The following is a 17,538-nucleotide window of genomic DNA, read 5'->3' as shown; positions in this document are numbered from 1 at the left end:
TCTTTGAATTTTAGATCATTGTTCTTGATATAATATAGTATCTAGTGCTCATAATGAATTAAATCCCTCCACTATATTACAATCCGAGACATTTCCTTATTCATTTGAGGCGTTTCTAATCGTTTCTAGGCATGCACAAGCATAAGCTCAATAGAAAAGTGGGGCGAACAAAAAGGGTTGTACTTAAAACTCTACTTTGTTTGATCTCATGTTCATTGCGATATATGTCCTCCACTCTTTTTTAGTTGATCTATTTTGACTATTGCCTTATTCATGCACTCAACTTTGACTACCTTTTGTGATTTATATATAAAGAGATTCAGAATCATAGACCAGTTGAGTTGGACAGAATAAGGAAATTGCATCAAAAAATTAAAACAAATTCGCCCACCGTGGGGCTCGAACCCACGACCACAAGGTTAAGAGCCTTGCGCTCTACCAACTGAGCTAGACGGGCTTTTGATAACAATATCAAAGTTATAGTTTAATACTATATCAAGAAGAAACGTATGGCCAACACTTTTTATTATACTAGTATACTTCGTATATTTTTAAATAATTGTATTTACAATTACATAAGTACGGCTGTCCCGAGCATGGAGCATGTGCAGGGTTGTCAATTGCACAACGCCCCTAAGTAGAAGGAGCTTCAAAGTTTGATACAAAATGAAGAGATCGAAAACTTGTTGATCAATGATCTAATATTCAATTTTATAAAGTTACATCACGACATACTCAACTCCAAAAAACCTTTACTGCTTAAATACTTTGGTGAAGGACTCTAGCAGAGCTACACTCACTTTGCATCTGGCTGTCTTTCAGGTATAGAGGCTTGAAATTCCGGCATTGCTTCACATGATTCATACACCCTGCGTAATGTAGGATACTTCGACTGCACAAGCAATAACTCGTAAAATGTAAGCATTACACTGCCTAATTAGTGCATAGTCTAATAACTTGGAAATGAATTTAGTGAGTTACGTATCATCCTTGGAAATGAAAATAAATTACCATATCAGTCTTAAATCTGTCCATTGCTATAGAAATCTGTGGTGCCAGAAATACATCTGCCTGAAATTAAACAATATCAGTGCATATATACCTCACTTTGATATACTTATACGTTTTATTAGTCTCTGAATAATTCTTACATTACAAATTATACAGCTAAAGGAAACCTCCTGTTACATATCATACAAATCATTTGATAAAATATGATGTTTTTAACCCTCTTATATCTGATTACAGTATGTTATTTGCTTAAATAAAAAGGTTTAAGATAAAGGTCTTTGAAATATTTGACACTATACAAACCATGGATACTTCATCTCCGGTAGAATATCTTCCAGCAAAATCTTTTAGTAACTTTTCAAGAGCTGCAAGAACATATACAACACGTATTATTACTTCTGTTCCAGTATCTTAATCAAACAACATAGAATGAATCGCGCTAACAGACAGTTGTAGATGCAAGATTTGTTTTTCCCTATGCGAAAACTTAACCAAACAAATTGATCAGCAAAGCATACAAAGCTTTTAACTGATTGCATATAAGAAAAAGAACACTACTTACTAGAGAAACCCTTTTCAATAACAATTTGGGACCATGTTATACTCTCCTCTTGCCCAACTTTCTTCTCAATATCCTCCTATGAAGGATATTAGTGTCCCAACAACTAGTCAATATGTAGTGTATCGTAGAACACGTAATGCAGAGATAAGAAACATACCAGCACTGATTTCATGTGAAGTGGTTGCATGCTGCAGCTGACAATACTCGCAGCCTATGGCAGACATAAGCTTAAAATGTTAATACCAGATCACTTCTGTAAATACGGAAGTAAATTACAGTAAAAACTATATAAGAGCTAAAACCATAGTTTAATTTTCCTGAATCCTGTTGTAATTCGATCAACGTTCCTTTCAATTTGTCATGAAAACTCAAAAGGTGCTAGTAATCAGGATCTCACCTGAAGGTTGAGAGCTCGTCTACAAGGATCAGCCGGCAAAAGTTGATTCTGAGGATACTTATCTTCTAGGTACTAAACCAAAGATGACAAGCACAGACAATTATAAATGAAAAAGCCATAGTAATGTTGTCGAAGAAAGTTTGTGATTAAGCTAAGCCGGCTATGTTGGCTTGTATAATAACACAATTCATCCCGTGTATTGCACGAGCTAGAGAATGAACTAGTTACTGACCATAAGGATAGCCAACGAGTCTGAAACCACAACTCCATCATCAACAAGAACTGGAACATAACGAAGTGGGTTGATCTTCTCAAATTCTACAAGTCACATCATAACTGTTAAGATTGTACTATATATCTGTGATCCAAATTATTGCTAATAATCATATGTACGTACTATGAGAGTGAGGGATAGCTCAAGTGGTTAGAGCTTTCCTCCCGGTTCCAGGAGATCTTGGGATCAATTTTCACCTCGCCCCTGTGGCTCTCTAAACACCAAAAAAAAAAAAGTATGTACATACTATAATACTCCAGATGTGATGAAAACACACCGCGAATAATTACAACTTAGCTATTGTTGGAATGTAATAGAGCAAATAAGCAAGCGTTTATGTTAACAACAAATAACAGTCAGTATTATGTGTTAACATAACTTCTCAATTAAAAAAAGCGTGGAAAACTAAAATCACAGGAGTATTGATCAACTAAAAACACGAGATTATTTCGATTCCAGTGTTTCAAACTGATTTTAATTGAAAGCAATCATAATAAAATTTCCAACTTCACTACAAATGTTAATTAACATCCCACTAAAAACTACTACCTTCAATATATGTACATAAAACAACTAAATTGACCAAATTGAGAGCAGTACATTGGTTTTATTTAAGATTTAACGAGGCCTAAAACAGTTAGTTAAGTGGTCAGATAATAATCATAATATATAACGAAGACGAAGCAACAGCTTTTAGTCACCTGGATTAAATTGCTCCCCTTTGATAAGATCAACTGGTTTGTACTCATATTGAAGCCCTACAGTATGATCAAGCTCAAATTAGTCCAAAGTTATAATCAAAATTTGCAATAAATTGACTAAATTGAAAATGCTAAATAAGTAAAATGTTGGAGGAAAAAGAAAAACTGAGGAAAGCAAAGATTAAACCTTTTAAGTTTAAAGCAAATCGAACCCGCCACGAACAAGAACTTAGCCAAAAAGAGTAAAGCACCCTACTTGTTGATGCTGAAGATGAACATGATTCAGTAGCTTTCATCTTTGATGAAAAATATTTGATAAATTGTCAATAAAATTCCAAAAAAAAATACAAGTAAAAGAAAAGAAAAGTATATACTACTATTAAATGCAAAATTGCAAAACTTTGTGATCATTCAAAGGAAAGAGAAAGAGAGATTAAGAAAGTGGTGTGTAAATTAAAGGAAGTTGCAAGAGTAGCAATGGTGTCAGTATAAGTCAACTGTCAATTCTAAGATAACTACTAATCACACAAATACACTTAGATGGACACACAAAAAAAAAAAAAAAAAAAAAAAAAAAAAAAAAAAAAAAAAATTGAAAAGTGACATATGACAACAATCAATAATGATATTAGTTGGTAAATAAAAGACAACATTATGAGCATCGTAGTACTCCCTTCGTCTCACTAAAATTGTTTCATATAATCAATGTTAGAAATCTTTCAATCATGTTACAAAAATTGTCTTATATTAAATTGTACATTGAAGATTTTTTTTGAGAGAAATATCTTTTAAAAGAAATTGTATATGCAATGGAGATTTTCTTGACTGGTCTTTGAGATTTGATCAATTTTTTTTATTCAAATGTTAGGTATTTTATTGCAAAGATGCCAACCTGTTTTGTTAGGATAACTACAAAGTACAAACCTTTACATAAGTCAAGAATTTTTTATTTTTAAAAAAGAATCCTTAGATTTGACTTTTTATTGAGTAGCTAAAATAGATTGATCTTTGCTTGTGTAAAACTACGGATAATTAAAGAAATACATGAAGGCATGCATTTTTTATGAATACTTTGATTTTGAAGGGCTTGCTTGAAATGAGAGAGTTTGTTTTTAAATGTAATGTTTTTTTTTATCAAACTTTTATTTATTAGAATTTATATTTTTCAAACTTAATTGATATGATCTTATTTTAGTAATGTATGAAGGCATGTATTGTGTAAGAATACCTTTATTAGAGTTTGTTTTACAAAAAAACATATTACATTTAATTGAACCAAACGATTACCAAAACCCGCTCTATCTAATCTAAAAACCAACCAAGATCGGTCAATTTGTAAAACGGATTGAGTCAAATCAAAGGTATGGACCCTTGTATAGCTACACATAAATGTTGTAATCGTAATTAAAAATGCAAGAAAGTGCACATATAAATAAATAATTTTAATACATAAAAGCAAAAAAGTAGTTCAAAATGCCATAACCCGGAAGCAAAGGCACTACTACAACTTGGGCGGTCGGACCATGATCCACCAACCAACATCTAAGAACGTCCAACCAATCACAATACGAGTTTCTATATGTGGGACCCACTTCTTATGCTAAAGTTCTCATTTTAATTACTCTTTTAATAATTTCTTGACTCTTTGTGCACCAATAATAGCTTCCCACTCAAAATATCTCAAGCTGCCTTTTCTTTGTTCTTATTTTTTTTTTCCACTTAATAAATTTCATTTTCTAAATTTGGGAAAATTTTGCCAAAAATAAATACTCTTTATCTTTGTTTAATTATAGAAACAAAAATAATGGAGGCAGAGTTCATAACCAAGTATCACAAACAGCAGGAGATTGGAGCCAATCAATGTTCTTCTTCTGTCACTAAACGCATCAAAGCTCCTACTGATATTGTACTTTCTTTCTTTCTCTCTATTTTTTTTTATTATTAATTTATTAAATTTTTTGCTTTTGTTTGTTATATTTATTATTTTTTTCTGATTGATCATAATCTGTTTTTTTCTTTCTATATTGATGGTATAATAATTAAAGATAGGATTTTTATTTCATAGAACTATATATTATTACATGTAAATTGCAATTGTAGTATTTGTTCGTCCATATTTTTGTTGCATATATGTTATGTAAATTACTCAAAATTTTGGATTCCCTAAATTATTCATCAATGAAATGTTATCTTGAATGAAGCTGTTGTTTTTCCATCTGATTTGGAGCATTTTGGTATCCAAAATTTCTGCAAAGGTTATGGTTCTTGCAAACTCTTTGCCAAGTTTTAATCCATAAAAATAAGTTTGAATCCGTAATGTATTTTAATCAGTAAAAATCAGTATCGGTAAATATAATTTGATTTTAGTAAAAATCAGGCGAAGAGAAAATGACCATGCTTTATGCCGAGCTAAGAAGTAGAATAACACTCTGCTTGACTTTTGAAGACTATATTACAATCAAAATGCAAACTTGGTGGTTGAGGAGAGGAGAAAGATTTAAGAAAAAAGCCAAAAAAAAAGCCAAAAAAAAAAAAGGTTTACCTATAAAACAGGTTGTAGGTCATAGGGATTGTATGTCATAGGGGGTTAAAAGTGGGATTGTTTTGGAAAAAATTGAAGGTGGGATTATTTTTGGAAGACTGGGCAAAGGTGGGATTATTTGTTTCCATTTTTCTTAGATGATTCTGCATTCATTTGAGCTTAATGTGCAGAATCCTGGTTGTTGCATTTTGTGTTGTTGACAAAAATGGTGATACTGTTATCAGGTTTGGTCTTTAGTGAGAAGCTTTGATCAACCCCAGAAATACAAGCCATTTGTTAGTGAATGCATATCAAGAGGAGATTTTAAAGTTGGTACAGTTAGAGAAGTTAATGTTAGATCAGGACTTCCTGCAACCACCAGCACCGAAAGGTTGGAGCTTCTCGATGATGAGCATCGTATTTTTGGTGTCAGAATCATGGGTGGCGATCATAGATTAAGGGTATATCAACTTCTTTGTTCTTGAAACACATTGTTTGATTGTTTGAACATGATACTGAAACGACTATTATTGATCAAAATTGATTTTTACTGAGAAACAGAATTTTCTGATTCACTGATGTTTTCTCTTCTGCAGTTTTTACTGACAAAAATGATTTTTTTTTTTCTGATTGAAACTTATTTTTACAAGTTGTAGAAAATAAATACCTTACGATTATGATCATCCTGCTGGTTTGTCTACCTGCTAGATGTGATGTGGTAGAAGATTGTATTTGTATTAGGAAGGATTAGCAAAGAGGATAACATTATCATACTGTTTTCGCTGTAGAATTACTCATCAACAATAACAGTTCACCCAGAAATAATCGAAGGAAGGCCAGGAACATTAGTCATTGAATCATTCGTAGTCGATGTACCAGACGGAAACACCACAGAGGAGACCTATTACTTTGTTCAGTACCTTATCAACTGCAATCATAATTGCTTAGCTGATGTTTCTGAAAAGATTGCATTGCACACCAATAACTCTGGACAGACCAAACCCGTTGAATGGTAATTTTGGATCATTTGAAGTTTCGAGGAGGCTGCTTTAGACTTGATTCATCAATTCCGTTCAGTAGAAAATTATTGATTTGTTCTTTCTCATTTGAATTATGGAGTCAGTTTGTTTGATTACAACAGCTATTTCTCCAAAAAGTATGATTTATGATAAAAGGCTCTTTGGACTGCAATTGCTAGGTATTTTCATCCAAGTGTCCAACTTTTTCAGGGGACGTTGTGCTAATCGGCCAGATGATCATACTGTTAATTAATGCGATTAGAGCACTAAGAAGGATTGGTGACAGAACAAGGTAAAAGCAGTTCATAGCACAGTAAATAAAACTTCTCGAGTGGTTGTTTGATTAGATGAAGAAATAAATCACTTCGCAGCTCCCATAATGTTGTAATCCCTTGGATATTATTTCAAGGGAAATGTCCAAATTTGTGGGAGAAATTTTCCCACAAAGTTTCAAGTACAAATCTATAGGATGTTGTGCGCGGCTAAACGTGTACATCCAGTGTTTTTGTCAACCAAATAACATGAGTATGAGATTTCCCCTTACCAGAAGAATCATCAACTTCAAAATATAAATATATGACCACCAAACCATCTTAAAGATTTCAGTTAACTTAGATTAGCAACTTGGTGTTTGGGTATATATGAACCCTACCAAGTCGTCTTCAAAGTCCATGGAGTAGGCACAACTGCACATATAGCTTGACTAAGATATGAGTTAGCTCATTAACCCTCAATTTTGCATTATAACTGAAAAAGGTTGTGAGAACTGTTAACAGTCTGAAAACAAGAAGAGAGAAAACTGCAAGTAGCTCAATTTAACAGATTCGATTTCTCATCAGGTCTGCTAGTTTTGATATAAATAAAACGTACTTCTACCCTGCTATTGAGAACCAACATGCTGATTCGATACAGACAAGTGTAACATCGAGAAACTAATACTAGATCAAGGAAACCATCCTGTATTTATAATAAACCCAGAAAAGGAAGCAAAAACGCCTTTTGTGAGCCTGTGAATCTGTGTACTGCTGCTCTACCACAGTTAAGACACATTCAGCATGGTTAAGTGGGAGCAAAGTTTGCAACTTCTAATGCCTCTCGTATTTTTTGGTCTAGAACATGTGCATCATTAATCGAATTACTACGTAGAATTTGATTTCCTAAATCCGAAGACATTTTTTTGCTGATATCTTCCTGAATCAGAGATGATTAGAAATTGACATGAACAAAGGAACAACTTCACAAAAGCTCTACCCACCCGTCAATCTGTCATTTAGTCGCCAGCCTCAATACTATTGTTAATTGGACAAACTTTCAATTTCACTCCATGTTTGATGAAAATTTTCAGAAAATAAGAGGTTTTAGGTAAGTATACAAAACCATCAGCTTTAGTATTCTGGCAAAAATTCAACAAGATTTCAAAAGACATTCCACAGAAATCTTGCAGGTAGCCTGGTAGACATAATCATATACTTCGTATTAAACAAAAGCAGTACACCAATTACATATCGGACTCAGAATTACATTTTACACCATCAAGAAGAGATGTATCTCTACAGTTATGATGGAAGCATCTCCCTTCCTCTTAAACTTACCTAGTCTATTGTAGATAAAGAGGAGCAAGCTTGAACTGTAGTCACACTACCTCAGTGTACTCTTTCCTAAAGGAAGGATCCTGTGAGCTAGGCAAAGAACTGCTGAAACCAGCAGCAGCAAGAGATTGAAAGGTTGAAGGATCACAGTAACGAACTTAAACACTTGTCTCCCTCACCAACGTTCCCTAGGTCGGCCATCAGGGAAAACAGGGACACGCTCGTCACCATTCAGTGGCTCAGGATCAAACTGCTCCTCTGATTTGCTTGCCTTGACCCTTGTGTTATCATTGTCATCATCAAATTCAGGGGGAGTATCATCTTCATCAGTCCAAGAATCTTCATAATCTTCATTATCACTGTCGTTTTCATCTTCTTCATCATCACCAAACTCATCACTAGCAACATTATCAAAATCAGACCACTCTCCATCATCTCCTTCACTAAGTTCATCTTGCTGCTTGGTAGCTTCTTCTGTTTCATCCTCACTCCTTCGAGCACCTTTACTTCGTAATCGAGATTCATTAACAAGGGCCCGCATCTTCTCCTTGACAAGTAGCAGCCTGTCCTTGTCAACCAAGTTGGAACCTCGATATGCCTCACGAAGGAATATCGAGTCCCTATCTCCTTTAAGGGACACATAAAACATATCAGGATGTCTAATCAGCATCCCTCTCAACTGTTGTGAGAACCGAAATTCCTCCCGGAAATGAGTCAAGTGGTCAACAAGAGTCCTCTTCTCAACAGTGAGGCTCAAAATCTCATGAACAACTGCACAAGCATGCTTCTCTTTCTCTGGTGTACCAGGTGATAAATGTGAAAAATCCGAATACGGAGATATATAAGGCATGTCTCTAAACTGACAAATCCTTCTCATCTCATTCTTGGACAGTTTCAAACCCTTAGGTAGCTCCACCCTATTGAACTTCAAAGGCCTATCTATAATCAAATTCTTTGATTCCAACTCTCTAGCACGATTTTCCTCTTCATCCATCTCAGCAGCTGAAACCGCGAGCTCAGGGTCCCAATGAGTCAATTCCAAAGCCGGACCTCTATCAGTTGGGACAACCTTAAAGTACTGTGGATATCTATGACAAACTGTGTCCCTGAACTCCAAAGGAAGCCCAAGATCAGTCCTCAAATGGCCAATCTTTTCTACCAAAACCCGCTTTTCCAACGACATCATCAACAACTTCCTCAACTTAACAACCAACAATGACTCCATTTCATTCCTAATCTTCAACTCCTCAAGATACAACCTCTCAGCCTCAGGGGTCAATTTAAGATTAAGCATGTATGCCCCTTCTTCCTCAATCTCAAAGACACTAGGGAACTTCTTTAGCAAGGCGATAAACCGCCTTCCTCGCTGTAATCCCAACACTCTCCTATGCTTGCCCAATTCTCTAAGAGGCATAGTTCTATTAGGGTGACTCACTAAAATCTTCCTAATTTTCAATACCAATTTCAGTTTCTTATCTCTTTGAACAACATTATCAAACGGAAGTTCTTTCCTTCTCTTAACAACAGCTCTAATTGGGCAAATTGGGACATGGGTTTTCCTATTTCTGCAAAACCCAAATTCATCTTGCCCTAAAATTAAACTTTGGCCCAAAAAAGATGAACTAAGCGATGATTTCACAGAGGAATAAAAATGGGGTTTTGGGATAAAGATGGGATTTTTAGGGATAGTGGTTTTGCAGGATAGAAACAGTGGTATTTGAACGGATTGGGTGGTTTTGAGTGAAGGGGAAAACAGCTTAGAGTCCATTAAAAATGGCGGTTCAATATCAACAGGATATATATCAATTAATACATTTGAATAAAATTGAGGAAATAAATTGAGATAAGATTATAAGAAACTTACCGGAAGAATTTTGCTCCCTTTTGATTTATTCTGGGGTATTTTTTTATGGATTTTGATATGAAGGAGAAATTGAGGGTTTTGGAAGGCTAAAACCTCAGTTCTTCCTATGAACAGCCAAGTTATCTAAAATCTACACTTTACAACGATACGGAGTATTTTAGTTGATCCGCAATAGTAGAGTAACTCAATAGAACCGCCTGGGTGTCAATTCGGATGAGCAGGTCGAGTTTAAGTCAAAATTGAGCTTAATTTAAATTTGAGTCATTTTAAATTATTATTTTTATACTTTATACAAGTCAAAATCTATTTATTTATTTATTTTTTTAAGGTCAGAGTTAGTTTTTGACAACTCTAAGTAGATGCCCTTTGGTTGAGCTTCCTTACCCTTTTTCACACTAATTGTAAACGTATAGCCTGTGATAATCCAGTTTTGTGATAAAAAAAGTTCTAGGTTTTGTATTGATGATAATTATTAATATATTGCGTGATAGCTCTATTCTGCTAATAAATTATGGTCAATGTCTAGATGATGAAAATTTGTACTATACTTGTTCGATTAATTCAATTGATTTGTGAGTATGTAATTGTATGTAAATTATTATGGAATACTTTGTAAGGAAAAATTATTAGTTTTAACTTTTAAGTCAAGGAAAATCAGCATACTAAGTAAAACATAATGCCATGGTAGAATTTGATATTACTCTAAAATAATTAACATACAATTACCTTGATACAATTGCTCAAAAAAAATAAATTACCTCGATATAAAATAAGAGTTTTCCATGACTGGATTATGTTCTATTACCTCGATACAATTGTTCAAGAGCAGCAGCGGCATATGGCATTCCATGACTGGATTATGTTCAATTTGGATGAGAAAAGAGAAAGAAATTGCACTGATTCGCCTTTTATATTTGCGGTTACTTGCTGGTGGCTTTGGAGGTGGAGAAACGAGCGAAGTTTTTCTCGGGAAAACGATATCCCACTAGATCAAGCAGCCTTTATTCTCACCAGAGTAGGAGAAATCATAAGAGCTTATGACAAAGCCAGCCAGCAAGCAAGGTCCTGTGAAAAGAAAACGCGAAGACATTTTTGTGCGATGGGAGTATTCTCCAGTAGGTTGGGTATGCTTAAATACAAATGGTGCCGCTAAGGGCAATCCCGGAGCAGCAGGAGCAGGAGGAATCATTCGAGGACATGGAGGTACAATTCATGAAATTTTTGCTTCTAATTGTGGCATTTGTACGTGTACCCGGGCAGAGCTGCTGGCTATTCTTAGAGGGTTGGCGATTGCTTGGAATGCTGGGCATCGCAACGTACAATTAAGGGTGGATTCTGAAGTTGTGCTTCGAATGTTAGTGGAAGAATAGCCTACTAACTCTCCTTTTGTTCATTTAATTCGAAAGTGTAAGTCTCTAATCAAGTGTCATGGTTGGGATATCACGATCGAGCATTGCTTATTTGCTAACGGGAAGCCAACAGAGTCGCGGATTGGCATGGTCGGCAAATTTTGGTGTTTTATCGGAGCAAAAAATGGTCATCTTTGGGGCAGTCCTGGTGGACCTTCGAATCGTTTTATTGAAGGATTTGCGTGGTATGGCTCTTCCTAGAAGGGTTTCGGAAAATAAGTAGTAGTTGTTGTTTCTTTTCTAGTAGTAGCCGTAGCTAGTTGTTTCTTTTTCTGTTGTTTGCTTTCTTTTTAGTTTGTTTTCTTGTTCTTCTTTGAGGCTTGCCCCTCGGCTTCACCCAAAAAAAAAAAAATCTATATTTTATACATAATGGAGTAGATAAAACACACCCTTTAATATGAGAGTCCAATGGACTTAAGTATAGATGCGATATGGGCCTCTCATATCCAATGCAATATTAATTATTTATATATTCCATCAAAACTACTTTCTGCTTGACTATTTACCATACAACTAGTTTGTGGCCCGGACGATGTCCCGGGTTTTAGATATAGAGTGAAAAAATCATCTCAAGTTTGAATAACATTACATTAAGTTTAAAATTAAATTTTAAAAATGGAAAAAAAAAATATGGGAATAGAAAGAGAAATACAATAGTATAATTGTAAATGCTACTCTATCTAATTGCTAAGCCAGTATTGAATCTAGAAAATTAGCATCTAAGGAATCAACAACCATTAGTATGTGATTAATTTCTTGCAAATTAAATGTAGTTTATTGTGCAATTACTTAGAGGTTACATTATTCTAGGGAAAAATTAATTACGAAGGTTACACATGCATATAAAGAGTTTTAGAGTAATGACACGCAAGGTTGACACAAAGCAATGATATGGCGCCAAATCATATCAAGGGAGTTGTGACACATGACAATAGCATGTTGTCCCATTATGTTTTAATAATATTATAGATTACCATATGAAGAATTGATATTAGAAGGAAAGCATAATAAACGAATATAATCATATCTATCTTTTTTGTTTTTCCATATGCTAAGTGATCTACCTTGCAAAATAATATATACGTGTATATTTCTAATTGATGTAAAAATAACATCAAAGCTTAAGGATTTTTATTTGACTTCTATACACTCCTATATAGTCCTATATCTATCAAGTTAACTAGTTGACTCATGATAAAATTTTTTTGAATAAACTCATGATAATTTTTAGTAGGCCAGATTCACAGTTATCTATAACTAATTAACTGATAGGATTATTTTAGGTTTCCTCAAAAATAATAAGATTATACGGAGTACTATATGTATTGCTCTATTAGGGTTATTCTTCACGTAGTTAAACTAAAGAATAAAGAGTCGATTTCCTTGATCTCCATTGTTTCAAATCTACAATGGCGAAAAAACTCAAGGATATTCTACATAGCATTATGGCTTTGTTAGGATGCGCGTCTTATGATCATGAAAAGCGAGGAAACGATACCAAGAGAAAAACTACATTGTCTTCAAAATCCGAGGAAGAAACATCAAAATCCGAGGAAGAAACAAAGAACGAATCAAAATCAGAGAAAGAATCAAAAACAAAGATTTCATCGTCATCTTCATCATCATCTTCATCGTCGTCGTCATGGTTAACAAAGAAGATGCCACAACCTACACTACGTCGTTCAAATTCTACTTCTTTCTAAGCTAATTATGTGTTTCAATTGTTTATCGATTTGTTGTCGTTCTACCCTTCTACGTACTTTCTAATATAAGATAATTTGACTTCATTCTAAGATTGTATCTTTCAATTTGTTATTATATTATTCGTCACTTTTTTTGTTGTTATTAGTTTAAATTGCTGTAAGTATTTGTTATTGATTTGATGTATTCACCCACCCTTCTCTCAAAGAAGTTCGCCTTTCCCCTGCATAAGTTATGGCAAATCAAAATTCGAAGTATAAGCCGTATAAACACTAAACAAGTGCTCAGAATATATTACAAGCACACTTTTATTCCATGATCTTGATTTAAAAAGGACTTGTGATTATATAATTGCCCCCACAATTTCCAAGTACATAACATGTCTCGATCAATGTTACAACACATTGTCTCTTATTCTAAACTAAATTATCCGTATATACCAAGAACACTAAACGATTGAATTTTACGTGTTAATTTTAAATTTTTACTAGTTGATCGATAGAGATTATTATTTAGCAGACTATGCCTATAAGGAAAACCTATTTGATCCCACATGCCAGTATGATGCAAATCTTTCTATTAGGTCGAATAAACATACCGGTGCAAATTAATATCATGCCCTTTCGATAAGTTTAATTTAGCATATGTTCATAGTATATATATATATATGATCTTTATATTCTTGATTTTGTAATTATTAAAATTAAATACTCCCTCCGTTCAAAGTTCGACTCTACTTTGCAATAGCGCGGTCTCCAATGAACATGTTTAACTAGGAATAACTCTATCAATATATAATAACTAATTAATACAAATCTGATGACCTCTCATTTGTTTTATATTTTTTTATTTTTTTATTTTGAACATTAGCATACAAATTAGATCAATTTAATGGTGAGCTGCAACGTGTACCATTTGAAATTACATATTCTCACAATGATTGGTTTAGCTTGCAAAAAAATAAAAATAAAAATTAAATTGATATACACTGACACACTATGAGCCGACAACCTTAAGCAAGTACTCCCTCCGTCCCCGAATGATAGTCACTTTTGGGTGAAAATCACGGGAATTAAGGAGAAATAAATAAAGTACATGGGAACTAAAACCCAATCATTTGCAAACACAAAAAGAAGAGAGAGAAACTCATTGTCATTAAAAAGGGAGACAACTCATTCAATTAAGGCACAAGTACAAAGGCAAATATGAGGGTATTTTGGGAAGCACAGATAATACATCCAAAAAAAATGAGGGTATATAGGTCATTTTGTGTTATTGTATGGGACCTAAAATTGTGAAATGTGACTAACATTTTGGGTGTCCAAAAATGGAAATAGTGACTATCATTCGGGGACGGAGGGAGTAGCAAGTAGGAGGATTTCTCACGGTCTAGGAACTTTGGTCCAAATGGACTCTAGGGAAGGGTAGAAAAATAATTGGCTTTTTTATTGAAGAGAAAAAGTTAAGTGGTGGATCCCTTGTTCTGATCTTGTCTGCCAGAGCAAATTGTCGAAATTAAAGTGGTGGACCCCCCTCCTGAATATTGTCGGCTGGAGTATCAATTCATTTACGTCAGAAAAAGTACATTCGAATATATACCAACAGGGCATGATACCATACCAATCAGATAGGTATTGATACCATACCACCAAGGACGGGGTAGTACAATTTTTGAACATAATTAGTGTAAACCACTACAATAATTCTTATAAAATCAAGACAACATAACAAGTGTTACATAATAACATAATAAGTAGTCTTGCACAAGAACATAATAAGTAGTCTTGCACAAGAACATAATAAGTCTTAAATAATATGTCATAAACAATAACATAATCAAGAGAGCATAAAAAGTCTTACACAATAATTCGGAAGCATAAAATTTAATTAACTATTACCATCCATTACAAGTAGTCGAATGCCGAAGGGTGGATAATCAAAGGTTTCCATTCTCCAAATATTCAAAGAGATGCGCAACGTGGCTGCATAGAATACACGAAGGCTTAACATTAGATGATACCAATTGAATGAACCATTTAAGTAAACCCATATTAACGTACATGTTAATCTGTTTATTAGTATTATTAGCAGAGATAGATATACCAACAGTAAGTAAACTCATACCAATTGAATGAACCGTTTAAGTAAACCCATACCAACGTACATGTTAATCTGTTTATCGGTATTATTAACAGAGATAGATATACCAACAGTAAGTAAACTCATACCAACGTAAATATTAATAAGTATAATCGTATTATTAACAGAGTAGTTATACTTAACTCCACAAAAAATTAGAAGCTGGAAAATTCTGAAAAATAAAGTGCACTAACCTCTTCAACTCGACTACCACTATCATCGCTCCAACCATCAACACAAAGCATCTTCGTTCAATTACAGCTATGGCAAAACTATTTCACCTTCCAGATTTGAGAAAATTAACCCAAGACAAAAAAAATAACGAACACCCAGCTAACGAATATCCGATTTGATTCACAAGTTAAAATTACACAACTCCTAACAATGAATTAGAAGGAATTTAATGGGAAACCAAATTATTTTGCTGATTTTTATTGTTTGCAGAAGAGAAAAAAAAAAATGAGAATCAAAAATTTGTGAATTGGGGGGAAGAATGTGAAAATTTTGGGAGAAAATATGACACACAAGACCCACATTATTGTCCTCCTTTTTTTTTTAACATTCCTTTTTTTTTTAAAGCTTTTAAATTGTTGATTGCTGACACAGGTGAGCCCACCCTTCCTAGAGACCATTTGGACCAAAGTTCCTAGAGCCTGAGAATTCCTCTAGCAGGTGGCGCACTTGGGCAACAATAGTTTGCAAGCAGGTTCCTATAACTAACAGTAGTTTGCAAGCAGGTTCTTAGTAGACATATAATTCAAGCAGTATGCCTGTACAAACCCATATGAAATCGATACGAAAAACATAATGATATATACTCACCTTTTTTTCTGCACATTTATAAAATTATAGAAAATCGTATTGTTTACAATTGTCACTTAAACCCAAAAATCGATACGAAAAGCTTTTTTTACACTAGATTTTAAAATTTTGTTTGACAAAAAGAATATAAAATATGTTATAGCTTATTGAAAAAACATTTAATATTAGAGGTTGAGGTTGCATGTTCGAATCTTGTATAGATCATATGTAGGATATTTTTATTTTTTTAGGAGAAAATGAGTTCAATAATCACCACGATTAGATGTAGTTTTTCTATTGATTAATGAGGATAACCCCAGCGAAAGTGAAAAACACTACTAAAAGGTTATGGTAACGGTGGATGTTGTATCGAATAACCATTCGTTGGGATTTTTTGGTAGCAATTACAATCGATACCAAATGTTAAAATAATTGATACGAAAAGGTAATTTTCTTGTAGTTGGTAGTCAACTCAAGATTGAATTTCATTTACATCATTACCCATTTATTCTTATGGCTCTCTAAGATCTCAACACACACCCGGCCCAAAAAAAAGTGCCCAATATTATTCAAAATAATAAGTTGTACAATACTTCTTAAAAAAAAAAATTGTGCAATAATGTGAAATCTTTCCCTATACACAAGAGTGGTGTTTAATTGTTTATATATCTTTGATTGAAATAGAATACAAGTAACTAAATGAAGGTGTTTGATGTTAATGGACAAAGTTGTTAGATAAAATCACAGGGCCTAGTGAGAGGGTGACTGGGTGAGGGATGAATGAGATAAATAGGTGTAAGTAAATTAATTGTAACAAAATGTATACGACTATTAAGAAGCCGCAATCTTATTGGAGAAATTTGAGTGTGCCCCATGTGACCCTCTTGGATCTTCCCTCTCAAAAACCCCATTCTCACTCACTCTCTCTTTGTTTTTTTCTAGTACCGTTCACTCCCGCTATATATTGTCAATGGGACTTATTATTATACTTCATACTACATATATCGGATCTGTTGCTAATGAACGTTTTTGGTGCGGTAGATAACTCTTTAAAATAGTTTCTAAAATAGTACTAGTTTGAAAATACATGTCAAAATCATGCGTTATTCGGTGTAATTAATGTTTATTTCAAGTTAATATTTTTACTTTTAGGTATCTCATCCAATGCCCATGGGACGTTCGTTAGCTTTTAGTTATATCCGACTAAAAAAAAAAGTAAGAGATATTGAATAAAAAATGGTGAATTTTAAAAAATTTAAGTTTCTAAATTGTTCATTAAAAAAAATACTATAGCTTCAAATAATTCATTCATATTAATATATTAATAAAATGCACCCTATATTTTTGTGAAAGTTAAATACTCAATATAAGCATTCACTGTCTTTTAATTGAAAAGTGGTCTAATTAAGCAATACGACTATACGAGTATAGGTTTATTTTAAACACACACTCTGACTCAAAATTATTATTCGATTCACCTTTTAACAATTTTTAATGTGCATAATTAACCTTAAATTATGTAGTCCGTAGAACTCAGCTCAAAAATAATA

At 33.6% G+C, this 17,538-nt stretch overlaps 3 protein-coding genes and 1 non-coding gene across 4 annotated transcripts; 1 reads left to right on the top strand and 3 right to left on the bottom strand.

Annotated features, from left to right (window-relative positions):
• Window positions 1-384: 384 nt before the first annotated feature.
• TRNAK-CUU lies at window positions 385-457 on the bottom strand. The gene has a single exon. It is a non-coding gene; the product is annotated as a tRNA-Lys (tRNA).
• A 136-nt stretch (window positions 458-593) lies between these two features.
• Window positions 594-3,647, bottom strand: LOC110721427 (glutathione S-transferase 2-like). Its single transcript, XM_021900570.1, has 9 exons — window positions 3,133-3,647; window positions 2,946-3,002; window positions 2,203-2,288; window positions 1,971-2,042; window positions 1,731-1,784; window positions 1,574-1,649; window positions 1,315-1,376; window positions 1,012-1,071; window positions 594-892 (listed from the first exon to the last, which is right to left on the bottom strand). The coding sequence occupies exons 1-9, from the start codon at window positions 3,239-3,241 to the stop codon at window positions 797-799; spliced, it is 672 nt and encodes a 223-aa protein (XP_021756262.1). The 5' UTR covers window positions 3,242-3,647; the 3' UTR covers window positions 594-796.
• Window positions 3,648-4,614: 967 nt separating this feature from the next.
• Window positions 4,615-6,673, top strand: LOC110721426 (abscisic acid receptor PYL8-like). Its single transcript, XM_021900569.1, has 3 exons — window positions 4,615-4,851; window positions 5,712-5,927; window positions 6,255-6,673. Exons 1-3 carry the CDS (start codon window positions 4,750-4,752, stop codon window positions 6,480-6,482), a joined length of 546 nt encoding a protein of 181 aa, XP_021756261.1. The 5' UTR covers window positions 4,615-4,749; the 3' UTR covers window positions 6,483-6,673.
• A 1,150-nt stretch (window positions 6,674-7,823) lies between these two features.
• LOC110721425 (protein ROOT PRIMORDIUM DEFECTIVE 1-like) lies at window positions 7,824-10,458 on the bottom strand. The gene has a single exon (XM_021900568.1). It carries the CDS (start codon window positions 9,840-9,842, stop codon window positions 8,250-8,252), a length of 1,593 nt encoding a protein of 530 aa, XP_021756260.1. The 5' UTR covers window positions 9,843-10,458; the 3' UTR covers window positions 7,824-8,249.
• Window positions 10,459-17,538: the final 7,080 nt, after the last annotated feature.

This window comes from Chenopodium quinoa, unplaced genomic scaffold (genome assembly GCF_001683475.1).
Source record: "Chenopodium quinoa cultivar QQ74 unplaced genomic scaffold, ASM168347v1, whole genome shotgun sequence".
Classification (NCBI taxonomy): Eukaryota; Viridiplantae; Streptophyta; class Magnoliopsida; order Caryophyllales; family Amaranthaceae; genus Chenopodium; species Chenopodium quinoa.
Note: the sequence above shows the minus strand (reverse complement) of the source record. Positions and strands in the feature narration are given on the sequence as shown.

What these genes read in the sequence shown, in the direction of transcription:
- LOC110721427 (XM_021900570.1), bottom strand. Translation starts at nt 3,241, where the DNA reads ATGAAAGCTACTGAATCATGTTCATCTTCAGCATCAACAAGTAGGGTG. An exon ending in CCGGAGATGAAGTATCCATG is followed by an intron (nt 1,072 to 1,314) that starts GTTTGTATAGTG and finishes GTTTAATTTCAG; the next exon opens with GCAGATGTATTTCTGGCACC. An exon ending in ACAGATTTAAGACTGATATG is followed by an intron (nt 893 to 1,011) that starts GTAATTTATTTT and finishes TTGCTTGTGCAG; the next exon opens with TCGAAGTATCCTACATTACG.
- LOC110721425 (XM_021900568.1), bottom strand. Translation starts at nt 9,842, where the DNA reads ATGGACTCTAAGCTGTTTTCCCCTTCACTCAAAACCACCCAATCCGTT.
- LOC110721426 (XM_021900569.1), top strand. Translation starts at nt 4,750, where the DNA reads ATGGAGGCAGAGTTCATAACCAAGTATCACAAACAGCAGGAGATTGGA. An exon ending in TCAAAGCTCCTACTGATATT is followed by an intron (nt 4,852 to 5,711) that starts GTACTTTCTTTC and finishes TACTGTTATCAG; the next exon opens with GTTTGGTCTTTAGTGAGAAG. An exon ending in GTGGCGATCATAGATTAAGG is followed by an intron (nt 5,928 to 6,254) that starts GTATATCAACTT and finishes TTTTCGCTGTAG; the next exon opens with AATTACTCATCAACAATAAC.